Genomic DNA, 21,861 nt, shown 5'->3' on the forward strand with positions numbered 1-21,861 from the left:
CTGATCTTTTAATACAATACTCGGGATGGTTGAAGCATCGACTGCTGTGCCACAATCTACCATCTATGCAATTCCAGGATAAACTGGATGCACAGAGTCTCTTCCTAGAGTAGGTGAATCGAGGACCAGAGGACATAGGTTCAAGGTGAAGGGGAAAAGATTTTTCACAGCCTCATAGCACCAGAGACCCGGGTTCAATCTTAACTACGGGTGCTGTCTGTACAGAGTTTGTACATTCTCCCTGTGACCGCATGGGTTTTCACCAGGTGCTCCGGTTTCCTCCCACACTCCAAAGATGTACAGGTTTGTAAGTTAATTGACTTTGGTAAAATTGTAAATTCAGTTTATCAGTTTAGTTTATTGTCACGTATACCGAGGTAGAGTGAAAACCTTTAAAATTGTCCCTAGAGTGCAGGATAATGCTAGTGTTCGGAGTGATTGCTGGTCGGCACAGACTCGGTGGGCCGAAGGGCCTGTTCAATCTCTAAAGCCCAAAGTAAAAGCAGGTTCACATTCCATCTGCACTGGGTAGCTAATGATGGAAGCCAGCATGGGACTGTTGACAGACGCCACACTGCATTCTGTTCAAATGATGAAACATGGGAACATTTCCCTTTCATGTTCGGTCTATTTTAAGTTTTGACCTTAAACTAATCCATGAGGATCTCTCCCACCTTATTTTAAGAAGAGGAAAATGTTTCATAAAAGCATTTGTATTGGCACCTGGGCGTGTAAACAGATCAAGTAGATGGGTGAATGGTTGACATGGTTGTATTAGTAACCAATGGCATGAGTCCTCTTGTTCTGCTTTTGTGGCACATTTTCCTAGAATAACGCAAATAGTGTTTTGTGAAGCCTTCTGAAGCTGCACAATCTGGAGGAGATGGATTTGATGGATTGTGAACCTTGCCAAGGCTGGGGTGGGGTGACCTATCTATCTGTCATCACATCAAATGCAGTGAAGAAAATGGAACGGGCTGCAACATGTGAGACGTCACAAGCAACTTTAATTTTATATTGTATAAACAGTGATGACGTTATGGTAGGCTAGAAGGAATTGCTATTACCAGAGAGAGTCAAGGTGAGAATATAGTTTCAAAGCTATTCTAGATAGTTCCTAGGGTGGCACAGCGGTAGAGTTGCTGCCTTTTAGCGCAAGAGATCTAGGTTTGATCTTGATTAAAGTTGCTGTCCATATGGAGTTTGCACGTTCTCCCTGTGACCACATGGTTTTTCTCCAGGTGCTCAGGTTTCCTCCCACACTCCAGTGTGGGTTTGTAGATTAATTGGCTTCTGTAAAACTCTCTCTTGTCCTTTTGATCGAGTTATTGTACGAGGTGATTGCTGGTCAGTGTGGACTCGATGGGCCGAAGGGCCTGTTGTCATGCTGTATCTCTAAACTAAACTAAATTGATTTGCACACAACCAGCACAAAGTCCTTAAATGAGGTGCACTCTAATAGTGATTACATCTTTAGCACGAGAAGATACTTTAAACACTTTAAAGTTCGAAGGTGATCGTAAGTTTTCATCTGATGGGAAATTCTGGCTTGCTTTACGCTGCATATGAAACAAATGTAGTTCACATTCTTTTTAAATCTCCAGTCTGGAGAATACAAATGTCATCTCGACAATGACCAACCCAGCCAAGCATGAGGTTTTAACGGTGTGGAGGAAGGAACTGCAGAAGCTGGTTTACACCCAAGATAGACCCAAAATGCTGTAGTAACTCAGCGGGCCAGGCAGCAACTTTGGAGAGAAGATATAGGTGACGTATCGGGTCGAGATCCCACCTCAGACTCTGGAGAAGTGTCTCGACCCGAAAAACCACCAATTTCTTTCCTCCAGAGATGCTGCCTGTCCCGCTGAGTTACTCCAGCATTTTGTGTCTATCTTCGGTTTAAACCAGCATCTGCAGTTTCTTCCTACACAGAGTTTTTAATATTTAAGATGCTGGAAAAATCGAAGGTAGACAAAAATGCTGGAGAAACACAGCGGGTGAGGCAGCATCTGTGGAGCGAAGGAAATAGGCGACGTTTCGGGTCTCGACTATTTCCTTCGCTCCATAGATGCTGCCTCACCCGCCCAGTTTCTCCAGCATTTTTGTCTACCTCAGGGTTTTTAATAGGTGGGTACCTGCAACATGATTGAGTCCGTGTCCCTGACAACCTGTGGTGGAAATCTAATCTAACTAACGGACTTATATTTGCAAAAGCTTTGCATCGAATATCGGTAATCCTTCTGGACACTCTTTCCCCTGTTCTCCCTGCACCACAGTGGTATCACAGAGAAGGATGTAGACCCTTAACTTGCAGCAAAGGAAAGGATTGAAGGATTGGAAACTAGCAGCCACAAACAACATCAGGCCCACAGACACTTTGCAGGGCAACCCCATAAATTAGGGACAAACACTAGGCTTGTCCCATCAATCTCTATGCCTCTGTTGAGTCAAAAAAGTGGAATGCATCAATTAAAAATCATAACACGACACCAGAGTTTGTGCGATGTTCTGTTTTTACACAAAAATTGAACATCCACTCGAACCACTGTTGTAAAATGTAACAGCAGCTAAGTATCTTGTTATAATGGATGTTTGCAAGTCCCATTAATCATCTCCCAGGAAGTGTGTAGGAGTCGGGTATGTGTTACATGAGGAAAAGGCACGTTTCAGAAGATAAACTTTGTTTATTTGTAGGTTTGGCCTGCACTCAAAGTTGACGTTTTCTTCAGTTTAATTTCCTGCTTGCAGCAGAGTGGCACAAGCATTACAAACTGCAGGTAGACTGAAGATAGACACAAAATGCTGGAGTAACTCAGCGGGACAGGCAGCATCTCTGGAGAGAAGGAATGGGTGATGTTTCGGGGTCAAGACCCTTCTTCAGACTGATGTCAGGAGAGAGGGAGGTACATAGATAAGGAAATGTACAGATAAGGAAGTGTAAGGTGTGAAAACAGGACAAAGGGAATGGTGATCAAGGAAAATGTAGAGTAGGTCATTGTTCCATTAGACCAGTCTGAAGAAGGGTCTCGACCCGAAACATCACCCATTCTTTCTCTCCAAAGACACTGTCTGTCCCGCTGAGTTACTCCAGCATTTTGTGTCCATCTTCGATTTAGACCAGAATCTGCAATTCCTTCCTAAACATAGAGCATTGTTAGTTGGGAGAAGGTAACAACGAAGAGGGATGGGGATGGAGAGAGAGGGAAGGCAAGGGCTACTTTGAGTTTAAGAAGTCAATGTTCATACCGCTGGGGTGTAAGCTGCCCAAGTGAAATATGAGGAGCTGTTCCTCCAATTGGCGCTGGGCCTCACTCTGACAATGGAGGAGGCCCAGGACAGAAAGGTCAGTGTGGGAATGGGACGGGGAGTTACAGTTAGAATGTGTATTCAGCACTGCCGGGTTGTAGCAGTACTACAGTGAAGCCTTGGGCTGAAGGTGGCCTTTGCCCATAGAACAAGCCGCGCCTTCTAACTGGGTTGATGACCAAGCCTGCTAATTGCACTCATATGCTGGGCTTTGAGGAGTCTCCAAAAATGTAGCTGGCACTGAACCACTTAATAGGTATGATTTGAAATGTTTTTAATATTTTTCCAGATTGCTAAGTAAATGCCTTTTACACCCCAAGCAAACTGAATCATAGTTCTGAATATATTTTTTCAGATGTAACATTTGGTCATTTAAAATTGGGTTAAGCCAATAATAATAGCCAGACGCTGTGGTTTGAAACATTCGTGTTCCATGAAAAACCTATTTTCAGCAGTATTAATTAAATGTTTTCATTTTTTAAATAAACCAAACCATTCACGCAATACTTAACATGGGTCTAACTATCTGTCCTGAACACTATCCTCCAGAGATGCTGCCTGTCCCACTGAGTTACTCCAGTATTTTGTGTCTATCTTCACTATCCGTTACACTCGGGGTTGGTCAAGATTTTCCCCTCAAAAGGTCACAGAGTGCTGGAGTAACTCAGCGGATCAGGCAGCATCTGTGGAGAACATGGATAGGTGACGTTTCACAGAGTGCTGGAGTAACTCAGCGGGTCAGGCAGCATCTGTGGAGAACATGGACAGGTGACGTTTCACAGAGTGCTGGAGTAACTCAGCGGGTCAGGCAGCTTCTCTGGAGAACATGGGTTGGGACCTCCCTGGTTTGCCATTGGGTGGTAGATTAGTTGAGTTTAGTTTATAGCCACGTGTACCGAGGTACAATGAAAACTTTTTGTTAACCAGACAGCAGAAAGACTACATGATTACAACCGAGCTGGCCCACAGTAATGGCCTTCCAGAAACTTGTCTCAGTTTGACCAAGGAGGACCACAGCCAGATACTTTAATGGTTAATAAATTGAGGGACAATTTGTAATAAACGAGACTGGAAACTGAGGCACCCTTTGGTCTGTTTCTCTATAGCTTAGAGGTTAGTTTAGAGATACAGCGTGGAAGCAGGCCCATCGGCCCACTGAGTCCACACCGACCATCGATCACCCGTTCAAACTAGTTTTATTCCTACATACTGGGGACAATATTTACACAAGTCAATTAATCTACAAACCTGTACGTCTTTGGAATGTGGGAGGAAACCGGAGCACCTGGAGAAAACCCACGTGGTCACAAGGAGAACGTACAAACTCCGCACAGACAGCACCCGTGGTCGGGATTGAACCCAGGTATATGTCACTGAAAGGCAGCAGGCCTATCGCTGCACCACTGTGCCACCCTCTAGTTTCTCTTTCCCTAGAACAGTGTTTAAGTTGACTGTTCAATCATTGAATGAATGCATTCTGGTGGGATTACCACGACTGTGTTGCCTGTAATCAGTTGAGACAGTGGGGGACTCGACTTTGAGCCTACAACAGTTTGATCGAATCTTCACCACAGAGAAACGTGTCTCCAACTCCAAATCAAATTGCGATACTAATTTATTTTGCTTTCTCATCAGTTGAGGCTGTTGTAGGTAGTTTTGTTTTCTAACCTGCTCTAACCCTGGAGGCAAAATATGGAATCCATTATATGGAATCCAGGGATTAGTGAGTCATTAAAGAGGCAGTAAAGTCTGAGTGTAGTTATTTGCATGCAGGCAGAATGATTGCTTTTGAAAACTTTCAGTGACGGCGTATAGAATCTGCTAAAAGCAGCAATAATATTTTTGTTAATTGTAATCTGCTGAATGTTAAATCCACGACAAATGATGAAGAACTAAAGGAAACAATTTTGGGGTTAATGTGAGCTCCTGTTAGAAGTTTACCATTTGCCTCCCAGCAGAAATCCCAGCATGTTATTGATTTGTGGAGCTGCAGCCAGGATTGCCGTGTGTGTGTGTATATATTTAGCCGTTCCTTTCGCCTCACATCGTTTAGTACATTGGCTCTTTTTGTCACGGTGCCAGTGAAGCCTATGTCACTCCAGGCTGTTTGATGGCGTGCAGGTGTGGAGTGGACTCCCCACTGGGAGACTCAACCAGCAACATCGAAACCCTTTCTAATTAGATGCGCGAGAATTGCAGCCTTTTTATCAAATCTAACGATTTAGTACAAATCAAAACGTCAACGCAGAAAACGGGGGGAAAACACTGCGATCTGTTCTGATTTCCAGACTGAAGTGGGTGAATGGTAAAGCCCTCTCTATAAACACCATGCTCGATGGCGAGGGTTCGAGAGGCTGCGCTGGTGACCTTGGGTGGATCTGCCAGCATTCGCCTGAGGCACTGGATCTTTCAACCATTAACAGTTGCAGGGATATGTTCTTTGTTCTAGGACTTGAGAGCGATTTAGAAATTGGCTCAAGCCCTCACTTTAAGTCCAGTTCATGTCGAACGCTCCATTTACGTTGCAGATGTGAACCAGGTGTTGTTTTTTTTCCAATATCTCCATTTTTGTTTATGTTCGGGCAGATTTTGGCAACACCCCTAACAACTGCCCAGACATAGGACTTCTTTTGAAGGCCGAGTTTATAACCTTTTTCCTTCTGTAGACCTTTGGCAATGAGTATGATCTTAGCATAGTTTATTGTACCGAGGTACAGTGGAAGGCTTGTGTTAAAGCAAGTCTTCTTCCTCGTGTCCAGCCATCTTCTATATAACGTCTTTCCGGTCGGTCAGTGACGGTTGACGGTCGGTGGTTGCAGAATTGGCTACTTCAGTCAGTCACTGTGGTACAGTTCCTGTCGTCAACATTGCCTTGGGCGCACCGCGTGGAGGCTTCTGCTTGCATCCCGTTAAAGCAAGTAATGTTGTACGGAAACCTGTAAAATCAAACCTCATACTGTTGAGCAAAAGTCTCCGTTTCTGAATGGGCTGAATGAAGCAGCAGTTCCATGGACAGGAGACATGGACAATATCTATTCATTCATGGGAGGGGAATGGACAAATGATGTTTTGGCTTGTGGGACTATTCTTCAATCTGAAGAAGATCCTTCAATCTGCAGGAGTTTCAAACCAAAACATTGTCCATTACCCTCCACAGACGCTGACTTTCTGAGTTCCTATAGCGCTCTGTAGATGCTCATATCTGGACAATAAACAGTTTCTTGTGCCTCGATTTGTTGAATGTTTGCGGTGGTGTTTTTATAGGTCCATGTTGTGAGATAATACCACATCGTCTGAAGACGTCTTTGCCACCTCATAAGTTTAACAGTCAGGTTGTTTGAGGTGATGGCTCCGTGTTATACAAATGCGATGTCGTTGGTAATTTGCACAAAGTATTGTTTTCAGGCTGAGTTCTTTAAAAGGGTGTTTGGCAAGCCTTTGTTTATGAATAAAATATTTAAGGATTATATGAGCACACCTCCAATAAATGCAGGAAGCAGAGCCAAAGAGCACAATTTGCAGTTTTACACTGCAATGTGAAGTATGTTGGCCTAAATCTTTGGCTTATGTGATTTCAATCAAGTGGCAGGGTGGTGCAGCGGTAGAGTTGCTGCCTCACAGCGGCAGATACCCAGGTTTGATCCTGTCTACGGGTGCTGTATGTACGGAGTTTGTACTTTCTCCCCGTGACTGCATGGATTTTCTCCGGGTGCTCCGGTTTCCTCCCACACTCCAAAGCCACGTACTCAGCGGGCCGAAGGGCCATGTGTTTAATTGTTTGATGTATTTTTTAATTGTGTTTTAACTTTGATAATATGTGAATTATTTTTTATCTGTCCTCTTTTAATCTTTCAATGTGAAATATATACATAAGCCTTTAGGGACAGAACTCTGGGAGTGTGGTCAGGTACCTAAAGGGAGGCAGAGTGATGCAACAATATGGGCTATGGGCTTCAAAGGTTCCACACCCTGGCTTCAGTCCTGACCTCCGCTGCTGTCTGTGTCCAGTTTGCTTGGTTTTTCTGTAACTGTGTAGGTTTCTCCCTGATGAAACATAGAAAATAGGTGCAGGAGTAGGCCATTCGGCCCTTCGAGCCAGCACCGCCATTCAATATGATCATGGCTGATCATCCTAAATCAGTACCCTGTTTCTGCTTTCTCCCCATATATCCCTTTATTCCGTTAGCCCCAAGAACTAAATCTAACTCTCCCTTGAAAACATCCAGTGAATCGGCCTCCACTGCCTTCTGTGGCAGAGAATTCCACCGATTCACAACTCTATGGGTGAAAAGTTTTTCCTCATCTCAGTCCTAAATGGCCGGTGACCCCTTATTCTTAAACTGTGTGACCCCTGGTTCTGGACTCCCTCAACATCGGGAACATTTTTCCTGCATCTAGCCTGTCCAATCCCTTACGAATTTTATATGTTTCTCTAAGATCCCCTCTTATCCTTCTACATTCCAGATGCTCCCGTTTCATCCCGCAGGTATACTGGTCGCTAGGTTAATTGGCCGCTCTTTGTGTGCAGGTGAAGAGTGAACCCTTGGAGGAGTTGCTGAGGACGTGCGCAGAATAACATGAGATTAGGATCAACATTTGCTTGCTGGTCTGCGTGGATTCTCAGCCTTTGTTCCCAGGTTGGAGGTGTCCAACACTAGGGGGCAGAGCTACAAAGTGAGAGGAGGCTTAATGGAGACAGACATTTGAAATCAAACCCCTTAATCAGAATAATCTGCGAAATGCCGTTGGTTCTGAATATCCCTGATGTCAATAGGCATCAATAAATGCAGGAGTAGGACATTCGGCCCTTCGAGCCAGCACCGCCATTCAATGTGATCATGGCTGATCATCCCCAATCAGTACCCCGTTCCTGCCTTCTCCCCATATCCCCCTGACTCCGCTATCTTTAAGAGCCCTATCTAGCTCTCTCTTGAAAGCATCCAGAGAACCTGCCTCCACCGCCCTCTGAGGCAGAGAATTTCACAGACTCATAATTCTCTGCGAGAAAAAGTGCTTCCTCATCTCTGTTTTAAATGGCTTGCTTCTTATTCTTCAACTGTGGCCCCTGGTTCTGGACTCCCCCAACATCGGTAACATGTTTCCTGCCTCTAGCCTGTCCTACTTATTCTTAATCTTAGTCAAACACGTCAACTTAATTAAAAATAGTTTAAAAGAGCTTTAATCATTTTGGGCAGTTTAGTTTATTGTCACGTGTACCGAGGTACAGTGAAAAGCTTTTGTTGCGTGCTAACCAGTCAAAGAAAATACTGTACTGTATTCGAATACCAATGAAACATTCATGAAAACTTTACAGTGACATTTTTTGCTTGCATACCTTGTCAAGATATACGAAACTTTACAAAGTTACAAACCCCAATCGAGCCGTCCCTGATGTGAAGTGAAGGGTGACTTGGATCTGTAGATCTATCAGGTTCCCTGTAGGATCAGGTGTGCCAGCACCGCCCCCTCCTCTTCCCGCTTATCTTTGACATCCAGAAGGTGATGTATTGCGACAGGTTGGTGCCAAACCCGCTGGTGAAGATAAACTGGCTACTTGCTTCTGTGGAACTGGCCATCAATGCAAAGCAATGTTGGATCACTGAATGTAAAACCAAGTGCAGAAAGTAAATTTGAACGGGATTGGGAAAAAAAGATTGATTGAAAAGAGAAAAATTGGATTGAGCAAACTAACCGGTGGTTTAATTTAGTTTTACTAACTTTTACTTTACTTTAGAGATACAGCTCTTCGGCCCATCGAGTCCGCACCGACCAACAATCACCCGTACACTAGCACTATCCTACACGCACACACTAGGGTGAATTTACAATTTTACCAAAGCCAATTAACCTGGGAGTGTGGGAGGAAACCAGAGCACCCGGAGAAAACCCACTCAGGTCACGGGGAGAACGTAAAAACGCCATACAGACAGCACCCGTTGTCAGGATTGAACCTGGGTCCCTGTAAGGAAGCAACTCGACCGCTGAGCCACCGTGCCATCCCCAGAATTGAAGGAAGGATTTAGATTTTTTTTAAAATAATCTCCACTAATAATTAAAATTTGAGTTAATGAGACTTCAGTTTTTTGAACGGCAACATTAGATGCCAGGGAAATTAGTCGGCCACTATTTCAGATCTCCTAGATCATTAAACATGTGTTTAAGCTGGAATGGACAACCCATAAATTTCCCAAGTAATTTTGATCCATAACTCTGAATTAAGAACAGGAACTTTCTTTCAATGTATTTCAAAGAGAAGCCAGATGGGATAATGTCATTCTTGGAATGGTATTTAAGGAACATTGCATCTGGGACCAAAACGTTCCGATTTTTGCATTTAATTTCACATGCACTATAGCCAAAGGTTATGATCTAATTTCCACATGAAAAAAAAATCCATGATTCCGTATATAAAGTCCAAGGCAATTATTGAAAGGCTGCCGGTGGGAGGTTAGAGTGTAGTTGTTCATGTCTTGTGTCGAGGTCAAAGACCAGCAGTACACTGTCATCTGATCTCCATGGAGTAGAATGATTGGAATATTTGGCAGTAAATTCACACCAGCCAGTGGTAGATTTATATTCAGAAATAAATACCAATGTGTGAAACATAAAAAGCAACATTTGGGTTCTGGAGGCACATATATTTAGGGTAAAGCTGGCATATAAATCATGTATCTATACACTGTAAATGGATTTATTGTAATCATGTTTTGTCTTTCTGTTGACTGGTTAGCGCGCAACAAAAAGCTTTTCACTGTACCTCGTTGCACGTGACAATAAACTAAACTGAAGCTGATAAATCACACGTGGCTGGGTGCCTTTGAAGAAATGTTGGCAATATGATTGAAGCCTTGTAGTAATTTGAACCATTGACAGGAGCCAAGGAGTAGCAACAGCAGTGTATATTGAGTAATATCAATATTGTACAGTGGAGCAGCGGTAGAGTTGCTGCCTCACAGCGCCAGAGATCCGGTTTGATCCTGACCTAACCGTCTGTACAGAGTTTAACGTTCTCCCTGTGACTGTGTGGGTTTTCTCCAGGTGCTCTGGTCTCCACCCACACTCCAAAGACGTGTTAATTGGCTTCAGTAAAGTTGTAAATTGTCCCTAATGCGTCGGGTAGTGCCAGTGCGCGAGGCTCGCTGGTCGGTGCGGACTCAGTGGGCGGGAAGTCCTGTTTCCACGCAGTATCTAAAGTCTAAAAGCTGAGTGCTAAAGTCCTATACAGTTGGGTGGGGAGTTTTGGGTGTTAGGTGCAGGATGGTAACATAATCCCACCTCAAGAGGGACAGTTTAGTTTATTGTCACTTGTGCCGAGGTATAGTAAAAAGCTTTTGTTGCTTGCTAGCCAGTCAGCGGAAAGTCAGTACTTGAGCAGCAGGATGTGTAACTTGAAAGGGGCCACGGAAGCGCTGGTGTTTGAAACGCTTCTCATTAACACGGGATTTAACAAAGCCACTTGATGACTTCTTTGGTCAAATCCTGCCTTGACACCAAAGGTGGTCACTGTCACCACGCTTCTGAATTAATCTTCTTCATCCATGTTTCGCCACTGTGACGAGGACTGGAGCCCAGTAATTACTTATAGTTTACAGTTGTTGCCAGATGTAGGAGTTTTCTCTCCAAGTATCATATTTGAAAGTCACATGGTCTTTAGCAATGGTAGACAAAAATGCTGGAGAAACTCAGCGGGTGAGGCAGCGTCTATGGAGCGAAGGAATAGGTGACGTTTCGAGTCGAGATCCTTCTCTAGACTGATGGTGTCTTAAACAGCCAATACAATTATGTCCACGACATATTACACCACACATGCGACGGTGGAACATTTTTCTCGTTGTGTATAATGTCATAAAATGGTGGGAAAATATACAAGTGAAGTGGACAGGGTTAAACCATTCATAAATATCTCAGGATATTAATGTCTGGGAAACCATTAGACTGGAAGGAGCTATTCTATTGAGAAATACAGAATAGACCCCCGTCAGGAATGATTAACAGTAACTAACACACTTGAGAAGAGTGTGTGCATATAATTAGTATTTATTGTTGAGGATTATATTGATAAGTCCAGACAAGGATGAAAAACGATATAAGCAAAATGAGCGTTTGGATCATTGGATGTAGAGAGATCTATACCATCAGTAGTGAATCATTGTGGGTTGCAAATGAGGATATTTATGAAATTTACCTCTGAAAATTCAGATATTTTGAGTAAGACCATATGAAGTGGATCAGGTTATTCCTCACTGAAAAGCCCTCTCACTGGAAAATTTATTAGGCTGACATTGAAGGGAATGTTTAAGTGCGGGGCCACGGAGAATTACCTGGCACATTCCAAGAGCAGAGAATGGCAGGCACGGTGCCAGCGGCTTTTCCACCCGCTCCTGCTCCCGCTCCTCCAGCAAGCCAGGTACCTTGTCGTGGACGAAGCGATCCGTTACATCAAAACGGAAAACCAATGTCACGAGGCTGGGTTGTTTCACATGCAGGGTGTTTTAAGCAAAGCACAAAATAACCCAATGCATCAAGCAGTATCTGTGGAGGGAATGGATGTGACGTTTTGGGTCATAAGGTCATAAGGGATAGGAGCAGAATTCATCCATTCAGCCCATCAAGTCTATTCCGTCATTCAATCATGGCTGATCTATCTCTCCCCCCTAATCCCATTCTCCTGCCTTCTCCCCATAAACTCTGACACCCGTTCTAATTAAGAATCTATACATCTCTGACTAAAAAAATATCCACTGACTTGGCCTCCACAGCCTTCTGTGGCAAAGAATTCCACAGAATCACCACCCTCTGACTAAAGAAATGTTGCCTCATTTCTTTCCTAAAAGAAGGAATGTAGAAGAAGGGATGTAGGTGGAATGTAGATGAAAGTGAATTTCCCTCCTGGGATAAATAAAGTTCTGTATCGTTTGGGGACAGTGATGGGGAGGAAGGGGGGGGGGGGGGCGGGATAGTGGGAAATATAGGTGTACAATGAGGGGGAGAAGAGAGAGAGAGTTGTGTTAGTTAGTTTAAATATTTGGGTTGCAAAGAAGGGGTCCTGACCCGAAATGCTGCCTGTCCATTCCCTCCACAGATGCTGCCTGACCCGTTGAGTTGCTCCAGCACTCTGTGTTTTGCTGAAGATTCCAGCATCTGCAGTTCTCTCCGTATTACCTGGCGGGGGGGGGGGGGAATTTGTTCTCTTTGATCAGGTTGATTGCAAGCTTCAGCCACGTTATGTTTACTTTCTCATTTTCCAGACGTCACGGATCACGCGCTCCGATGAGGAACAGGACACTGGCTGGGATGCGTGGGGGTCCTGGAGCGACTGTTCCAGGACGTGTGGCGGAGGGGCCTCCTATTCCCTCCGTCGATGCTTAAACGGCAGGTGAGAGAAGAATCATTAAACCTGACGTTTTAAATAAAGTCTCTTCTTGCCTTTCACAAAGTTTCACATGAAAACGCACACCCTCAGATTCAAGGACAGTTTCATCCCAGCTGTTATCTGGCAACTGAACCATCCTACCGCAACTAGAGAGCGGTGCTGGACTATTAGCTACCTCTTTGGTGACCCTCAGACTGTCCTGGATCAGACTTTGCTGGCTTTACCTTGCACTAAACGTTATTCCCTTATCCTGTATCTGTACACTGTGCATGGCTCGATTGTAATCATGTATTGTCTTTCTGCCGACTGGTTAGCACGCAACTAAAGCTTTTCACTGTACCTCGGTACACGTGACAATAAACTAAACTGAGAGCAGCATGGTGGTGCAGCGGTAGAGTTGCTGCTTTACAGTTTCAGAGACGTGGGTTCGATCCTGACTACGGGTGCTGTCTGTATGGAGTTTGTTCTCCCTGTTTGTTGACCGCGTGGGTTTTTGACCGGTTGCTCCGGTTTCCTCCCACATCCCAACGACGTGCAGGTTTGTAGGTGAATTGGCTTCTGTAAATTGCCTAGAATGTGAAAGTGGGATAGAGCTAGTGAACAGGTGATCGATGGTCGGCATGGACCTGGTGGGCCGAAGGGCCTGTTTCCATCATGTTTGATCCATAGAATCATAATTAAAACTTTGGTTTTAATAGCTGAGGGGAAGGTCACTGATTAGTCAGGGTTGAATGGCAGGGGCAGGGGCAGGGGCAGGGGCAGGCTTCACGAGCCGATTGGCCTAGACTTGCTTCTATTTACCTGTTACAAGAAGCAGAGTTAAAGTAACATAGTTAAAGATAATTTCTAGAAACCTGCACGCTGGTATTAGTAGGTAGACAAAAATGCTGGAGAAACTCAGCGGGTGCAGCAGCATCTATGGAGCGAAGGAAATAGGCAACGTTTCGGGCCGAAACCCTTCTTCAGACTGGTATTAGCACTTCTGAGAAGCTGCAGGCAGCAACAAATTATTTCTGAGTCTGATCCTAGTCAGAGGATTCATGTCGAATGGCCTTACCAACCCCTTAAAGTGGATGTAAAATATCCCCTGGCACCGTTTCAACACTGTGGATAGTAATCACTCTGCCAAAGTCACGAAAACAGTTGAACTAATCGTAGCCACATTGCTTTTGTGGGATGTTGGTTTGTACAAATTGGCCGCTCTCTCCAGCCTTGCCACAGTGATTATACATTAAAGATAATACTCGCTGTAAAATGCTTTGACGTGTGCCAGGGTTGTAAAGGGTGGGATATAAATACAAGTCTGTTTTCCTATTTCCTCAGCGTGACTTGGTTCAAAGAGAAAATGAAATATTTGTACTTTAGCCTTCTTCCTGCTGTTCGATGTTGTGGGAGTGAGGCCAATTGACCAATGCAGATACATCAACATTTATCAAACTCACAGAACTGCGTGTATTGTAACTGTGTGTTGGAGTTTGCTTGCAATGGACGTCCCAAGCTCAACCTTTCTGTCCAGTGTGCCGTGGTCCATTCAAGTACTTTGGACTTTAGAGATACAGCATGGAAACAGGCCCTTTAGCCCACCTAGTCGGCACCGTCCAGCGATCCCCGCACACTAGCAATGTCCTACACACTAGGAACAATTCACGATTTTTTTTTACCAAAGCCTATTAACCTGCAAACCAGTAGGAAGATACTGGTTTATGCCAAAGATAAACACCAAATGTTGGAGTAACTCAGCAGGTCAGGCAGCATCTCTGGAGAAAAGGAATGGGTGACGTTTCAGGTCAGAACCCTTCTTCAGACAACCTGCAACCCTGTAGGTCTATGAAGTGTGGGAGGAAACCCAGAGGAGCACCCGAAGAAAACCCACGCGGTCACAGGGAGAACATACAAACTCCGTACAGACAGCACCCGTAGTCGGGATCGAACCCAGGTCTCTGGTGCTGTGAGGCAGCAACTCTACCGCTGCGCCACAGTGCCGGCCCCAAAGGAGAGAAACTTTGGATATATTTTGAAACTAAATGGATCTAAACAGCAAGCTTTAATGCTCATCTCTTGAACGCTTACATTTGGCAATATTCTATTTCACAAATCAGATGATGTAGATGAGCAAGCTGAGCGTTTGTCCATTTGTAAATCCCACAAGGTTTACTATGGGGTTCAGGTTTATTATGTCACGTGTGTCGAGGTACAGTCAAGCTGCCGTGACGGTAAAATAAGCAAAAGAAACCCCAGTGGAGACCCATGGTAGAGTTTAAATTGCTTCGACTTACAAAGTAGGAAAGTAATCCATGAACATTTGTGAACATTGGTTTCCAGTTAACGGCAGTTCCAGATGAACACATGCCTGGAGCTTTGTAAATGTTCCATTTGCTCCCCTTTTAGAAACATTACATTCAAATCTATAATATTCTCTAATTATGTCATTGATTGAACAGAGCTCATTTGCTGCAATTTGCACTGAGAAAATAGCTCAAAGTTTTGAGGTAAATGAGATAATTATTCAGTGTGAAATATAGCTATTGGATCCATCCAGTCAGGAACTAACGAATGATTCTTCTTTTATATGGTCCACATCCATTCCTGAACTCCTCCTAGACATTGATTCCCTGCTTACTAAACTCTATAACTCACTCACTAATGAAGAAGGGTCTCGACCCGAAACGTCACCCATTCCTTCTCTCCAGAGATGCTGCCTGTCCCGCTGAGTTACTCCAGCATCTTGTGTTTACCTTTGATGTAAACCAGCATCTGCAGTTCTTTCCTACTCACTAATGAATTGTCTATTATAGTCCTGAGGTGCAATGATCCAAAGAGATCGCCTTTACCCAGAAGAGCAAACAACGTGCGTAGGCTTAACATCAGGAAACATCTTTGGAAAGACAAACAGTTAGTTTTAATTTAGAGATACAGCGTGGAAACAGGGTGAACGTGCAAACTCCATACAGACAGAATCCATAGTCAGGATTGAACCTGGGTCTCTGGCGGTGTAAGGCAGCAACTCTACCGCTGCGCCACCGTGCCACACAAAATATCAGGTGATAGATACAACGAACTGCACTTGGTGGTTAATACATGATGGAGTATCTCAGCGAGTCAGGCAGCATCTGTGGAGAACATGGATAGGTGATGTTTCACAGAGTGCTGGAGTAACTCAGCGGGTACAGCAGCATCTATGGAGCTAAGGAAATAGGCAACGTTTCGGGCCGAAACCCTTCCGGGTTTCGGCCCGAAACACTTCCGGGTTTCGGCCCGAAACATTGCCTATTTCCAGAAGGGTTTCGCCCCAAACGTTGCCTATTTCCTTAGCTCCATAGATGCTGCTGCACCATAACTCAGTGGGTCAGGCAGCATCTGTGGAGAACATGGATAGGTGACGTTTCACAGAGTGCTGGAGTAACTCAGCGGGTCAGGCAGCATCTGTGGAGAACATGGATAGGTGACGTTTGGAGGAACTTGGGTACCTTGCTGGAGTGGGGGCTGGTGTGCTGCTTGCAGGAGGTCCACCTGCCACCACTCGGATGCCAACGGGGAGATGCAGGAAGGGTGAGGTAGATGGTGAACACAAACTCTTCATGATCCATGGTCATTTTCGAGGTCCGTTTTTCAAGTCTGTGGGCGGAATGATATCTGGAAGCCATGTGTGGGTAAGGCAGCTGCTTCTGTGGGTGACATCTGCTGTATCCCAGCCGAATCCATTCCACGTGAAACACATTATAAGACCAAGGAGCCAACGCTACTTTCAAACATTCTGCCAGCAGGATGACTAATGAGCAAGCACCAGAAAATGCTCCATCATATGAACCCTATAATCACCAGCAGCCTCTTACCACACTTAGCCTGACTTGTGTGGACATTCAGAAGGCTCCTGGCACCAGAGCAAACAGCAGAGACAAATTAGTCAGGGAGAGAGGAATGTGAGGAGAATTAGTTGTGCTCATGTACAGTGTTACAGAATTCTAACCATGGCAATAATTGGAGTGTCATTTTGAGAATTAATGATGCAGCAATTATGGCAATTTCCCTGAGTCAGTGTGGAAGCTGAGAGGACCTCTGTTAGATTCCCCTCTCCATCAGGGAGTTTGGACCCTTTTCAGACACTTTCCAGTTGATGCACCAACTCCCTGCACCAAGTCCCTGCACCGTCCCTGCACCAACTCCATGCAAATCTCAGGCATTTATTAGGTCTTACCAGGGAGAGAGTGAGAAAGGGGTGGACTATACTGATCTCAAGTATAGTTTAGTTTAGAGATACAGCTCAGAAACAGGCCCTTCGGCCCACCTAGCCCAAGCCAACCAGCGATCCCCGCACATCAACACTATCCCGCACACACACAAGGGAAAATTTACAATTTTACCAAAGCCAATGAACCTGCAAACCTGTACGTCTCTGGAGGAAACCGGAGCACCCGGAGAAAACCCACACAGGTCACGGGGAGAATGTACAAACTCTGTACACCCAGCACCCAGAGTCAGGATTGAACCTGGGTCTCTGGTGCTGTGAGGCAGCAACTCTACCGCTGTGCCACCGTGTCGCCCAACACAAGAAAGAAAATTCAAGACTGGAGATAATGATAGGTCTTTCCTCCCAAAGTTAATACTGGTGCCTAACATCAATGATTAAATCATTAAACTATTAAATCTTTTTTTCTTGAGTCAGAAGGAAAGTCCCGACACAAGATGTCGTCTATCCATTCCCTCCACAGATGCTGCCTGAACCGCTGAGTTCTTCCAGCAGTTTGTATTTTGCTCAAGATTCCAGCATCTGCAGTTCCTTCAGTCTCGAGCTATGTTTGTTTGATTCCAAACCCCGTTCATCACATGCAACTGGAAGAGTTTTGAAGCCTGGACATGCGTGCAAACAAAATAGTGCCACATGTATCAGGATGTTTCAACGACAACTTGGTCACTCAATTAAGTTCATTTATGTCTAATTTAACACTTGCCAGTGACGGAGAGGTCCCCTCTGTATTTGTCTGGGTTTTACATTTGTTACACTAAGTTTACATAGCATTATTGTACTAGGTTTGACGTGAACTCTGGGCTTCACGTTTCCTTGCTTCTAAAACTAGGTATGTGTTGCAAGTATTTTAGCATGAAAGGACCACTTGCCTAATGAGTAACACGAACAGTGGGTTCTTGTGTAATAAACTATTTAACAGAAAGGGGCAGATTATTCATCATTGAACAGTCTGGATATTTTTTCAAACAAAATTCTTCTTAAAGGATGGACAATGGTTACATAATAAACCTGTAACATATATTCCAATGCATGCTCATCTTGGCTGCTTAACTATTGATAATAGATTTATTTTTAGAAAAGACATTAGCAGGGAAGAGAGTTTTATTTTGCTTGTGAACATTTGATTATGATAGTTGTCGGAAATATTTAAACAAAATTATGCTTGGTCTTTGAAGGTTGACCTATGTTTGAGCGTGCACTATGGGGCTTCACTCAATGACTAGTTTCATTATACCTAAACCCTGGCAGGTATTTTCTACTAATGTTTTGACAGGTGAAGTAAAATTTCACTTGATTCAGAACCAGAGCTAAAGCCCTTGTCAAAAATGATTTAATTTGCTTCACTAAGCTTATGATCTTGGCTGAAGACCCAAATTTGTTAGTCGTGAAGAGCGTTTTAAATTTATCAGGGATTAATAGATTTTGACCATTGAACACTTCCTTTGTTCAACCGGGCACCTATGATAATTCACTTTATAATGGGAGCTTTTGTGAAGCATTTCATCGGTTTGGTTATATGTTAAAACCTGCTCTTTACAACAGCGTTTTTTTATTTGTTCTCTCTTAGGCGATGTGAAGGGAGGAACATTAGATACAGAACCTGCAGCAATGTGGTAAGTTCTGAATTAAAAGCATCTGATGAACAAACATATGTGGATTACCGTTATTCTGTTGTGTTCCTCGTGCAGCGGGAGAATTTACACGGCGCTAGTGGACTTGCTTCTTATGTATTTTTGTTCAGAGCTCATGATGACATTGATCAATAAAATGTTATTTTCCCGTCTCATGTAACATGAACAGACTGCTGATAGTTTGATATTTTTGAACCGGTACTTTGAAATTATCCAACAAAGTGAAGAGAGACACAAAATGCTGGAGTAACTCAGCATGGAAAGGCAGCATCTCTGGAGAGAAGGAATGGGTGACGTTTCAGGCCAAGACCCTTCGTCACCCGAAACATTACCCAGAAACAGAAACGTCACCACAGAAACTTCTATCCAGAGATTCTGCCCGTCCCACTGAGTTACTCCAGCATTTAGGGTCTATCTTTGGTTTAAACCAGCATCTGCAGTTCCTTCCTACACAACAAAGTGAAGTAGCTGGTTGTTAAGAATACATTATCAGATAATTTGAAGAAAGCACAATGGATTTGAGAAGCGTTGTTACAGGGAGTGCTGCTAGCACACATTGCCACGTTCATGTCTGTGTTCATCTTCTCTCTGTGTTTCACCTGGGTGTTCCCATTCTCAGTTTAGTTCATTGTCACGTGTACCGAGGTACAGTGAAAAGCCACATCCTCATGATGCGGTGGAGGGTAGGTTAGTTGGCCACTGTACACTGGAGGTGGGTGCGAGGGGATTTAGGGTGGGTGTTGAAGGACAGGGAAGGGAAATGGGTTATAGTAAAATAATGGGGGTGTGGGGGTGGATGGATTTGATGGACAGAGCTTCTGTGTCAGAAAATGACAAGCTTGTTTATTTGTGTTCACCTGGGTGAGAGATGACATTCCCAGAAGAGGAATACTCTCTGGCTTTGGACGTGCTCCATGAGGATATAGTTTACTTTCGTTTATCGCTATTGCCTCATCTACTGAGACACGGCTAAAAGCCTTTTGATTGCGTGCTATCCAGTCAAAGAAGAGCCTCAACATGGTGACAATAAAGTCATCCACTGTGTACAGGTAAAGGACAAAGGGGACAGCATTCGGTGCAAGATAGTCCAATTTATGGGAGTTCAACGTTTTCCAAGGAGGTGGATGGGAGGTGAGGACCACACTCTAGCTGATGAGAGGACGGTTCAGTTGGCTGATAACAGCTGGGAAGAAACTGCCCCTAAATCTGGAGGTATGCAGTTTGAAACTTCTGTATCTTTGCCTGACGGGGCAAGAGGGAGTGACCAGGGTGAGACTGGCTATTTATAATTTATATTGTTGTATTATTCAAGGCTTCTCGGTGATTACCAAAGACAATCATATCTATCCAGAACTGCTTGGTATAACGTGATTGCAGAGAGATGAGAGACCTTTGAAAATACAACACTTGCTATGGGAAGTTCTACTCCACAAAGATTCAGGAGGAACCAGAATCACCAAGGCAAAGTGGTAAAATATTAAAAATTAAAAAAACATGGTTTCCCCCCTTGTGCCAAATATGGCTCCTTCACCCCAGTTGAGTCTGAAGAAGGGTCTCGACCCTAAACGTCACCTATCCATGTTCCCCACAAATGCTGCCTGACCCACAGAGTTACTCCAGCACTCTGTGAAACGTCACCTATCCATGTTCTCCAGAGATGCTGCCTGACCCGCTGAGTTACTCCAGCACTCTGTGAAACGTCACCTATCCATGTTCTCCACAAATGCTACCTGACCCGCTGAGTTACTCCAGCACTCTGTCATCTTTTGTGTATTAACCAGCGTCTGCGGTTCCTTGTTTCTACGTTTCAACATTAAGAAACCATTGTCTTTAGTCAGGAGCAAGGAGACGAGGCAGTGAAAAACCAGTTGAGGAGGGGAGTTTGGAGTGGGGAGATCTGAGAAGAACGTTGTGGGCCCTGTTTGAGTGTTATTCATTAGTGAAAGCCACAGCTGCCGTAGCTAAACTTTACCTGTCATTGTGTGTGCTTTGCTGTGTTATCCCATGTGGAAATCTATTGGCAATGCCTGCTACACTCATGAATGGAACCATACATTATACAAGCCATGGATACATTGTTTGCTGGAGCAGGCTATTAGGACTGATTCCGTTTCAGCTATCAGTGGTGAATTATAGAGGGGTGCCAGTCCTCAATGTTACAAGAGATCACACATTATATGCGTGCATGGTTCTGTGTGCTGTGACCAACATCAACAAGATAAGATTGCGATCCCTGAGTGTACAGTGAGTTTGGCAGGAACGGCACTCTCCCCGTGGGGGCAATGGTACAATGTCTACTTGTTGAGGCCGTCTTTGATGGAAATAAAAGATAATTCTCTACCTGTCCTCTGGGAGTGACCATGATCCAACCATGCAGCTAGAACTGACGTTTATAGATGTTCTTTCAGGATGTAATCTCATCACTGGCACAGTGGTAGAGTTGCTGCCTCACAGCGCCAGAGACATGGGTTCAATCCTGACTACGGGCGCTGTCTGTGTGGAGTTTGTACGTTCTCTCTGTGACCGCGTGGGTTTCCTCTCACATCCCAAAGATGTGCAAGTTTGCCTGTAAATTGGCTTCTGTAAATTGTCCCTAGAGTGCATAGAAACATAGACAATAGGTGCAGGAGGAGGCCATTCAGCCCTTCGAGCCAGCACCACCATTCATTGTGATCATGGCTGATCGTCCCCTATCAATAACCCGTGCCTGTCTTCTCCCCATATCCCTTGATTCCACTAGCCCCTAGAGCTCCATCTAACTCTCTCTTAAATCCACCCAGTGACTTGGCCTCCACTGCCCTCTGTGGCAGGGAATTCCATAAATACACAACTCTCTGGGTGAAAACGTTGTTTCTCAAAACAGTGCAGGATAGAACTAGTATGTGGCTGACCATTGGTCGGCACGAACTAGGTGGGTGTTTCCACGCTGTAGCTCTAAATTAAACTAAACACTGGAGACGCAGGATTGGACTCATAAGCCACCTGAGAGTCCATAAATACAACAGAACATAGACCATCATCCTTGACATCGAGGGATAGCCACGACGACTCGAAACGTCATCCATTCCTTCTCTCCAGAGACGTTGCCTGTCCCGCTGAGTTACTCCAGCTTTTTGTGTCTATGTTCGATGTCAACCAGCATCTGCAGTTCCTTCCTACACATTAAATCTGTGTTCTGCACATCATTGACTCATTGATGAAATGTGTTTGGATCCAAAGATGTTTCTATCCGAATGGAAAAAAAAACGATTCATTTTTATTTGAATTATCTATCGTATTATAACCTTCTGAATAAAGAGTTTGAA

The 21,861-nt window shown here is 44.3% G+C and overlaps 1 protein-coding gene across 1 annotated transcript in view; it reads left to right on the top strand.

Annotated features, from left to right (window-relative positions):
- LOC116991698 (ADAMTS-like protein 3) overlaps positions 1-21,861 on the top strand; it is a 272,285-nt gene that overhangs the window by 105,850 nt on the left and 144,574 nt on the right. Inside the window, exons 4-5 of the mRNA XM_033050541.1 lie at positions 12,555-12,682; positions 18,493-18,538. Of these exons, the coding sequence (XP_032906432.1) occupies positions 12,555-12,682; positions 18,493-18,538 (174 nt within the window). The remainder of the gene's footprint in view (positions 1-12,554; positions 12,683-18,492; positions 18,539-21,861) is intronic.

Source organism: Amblyraja radiata, chromosome 34 (genome assembly GCF_010909765.2).
Source record: "Amblyraja radiata isolate CabotCenter1 chromosome 34, sAmbRad1.1.pri, whole genome shotgun sequence".
NCBI lineage: Eukaryota > Metazoa > Chordata > Chondrichthyes > Rajiformes > Rajidae > Amblyraja > Amblyraja radiata.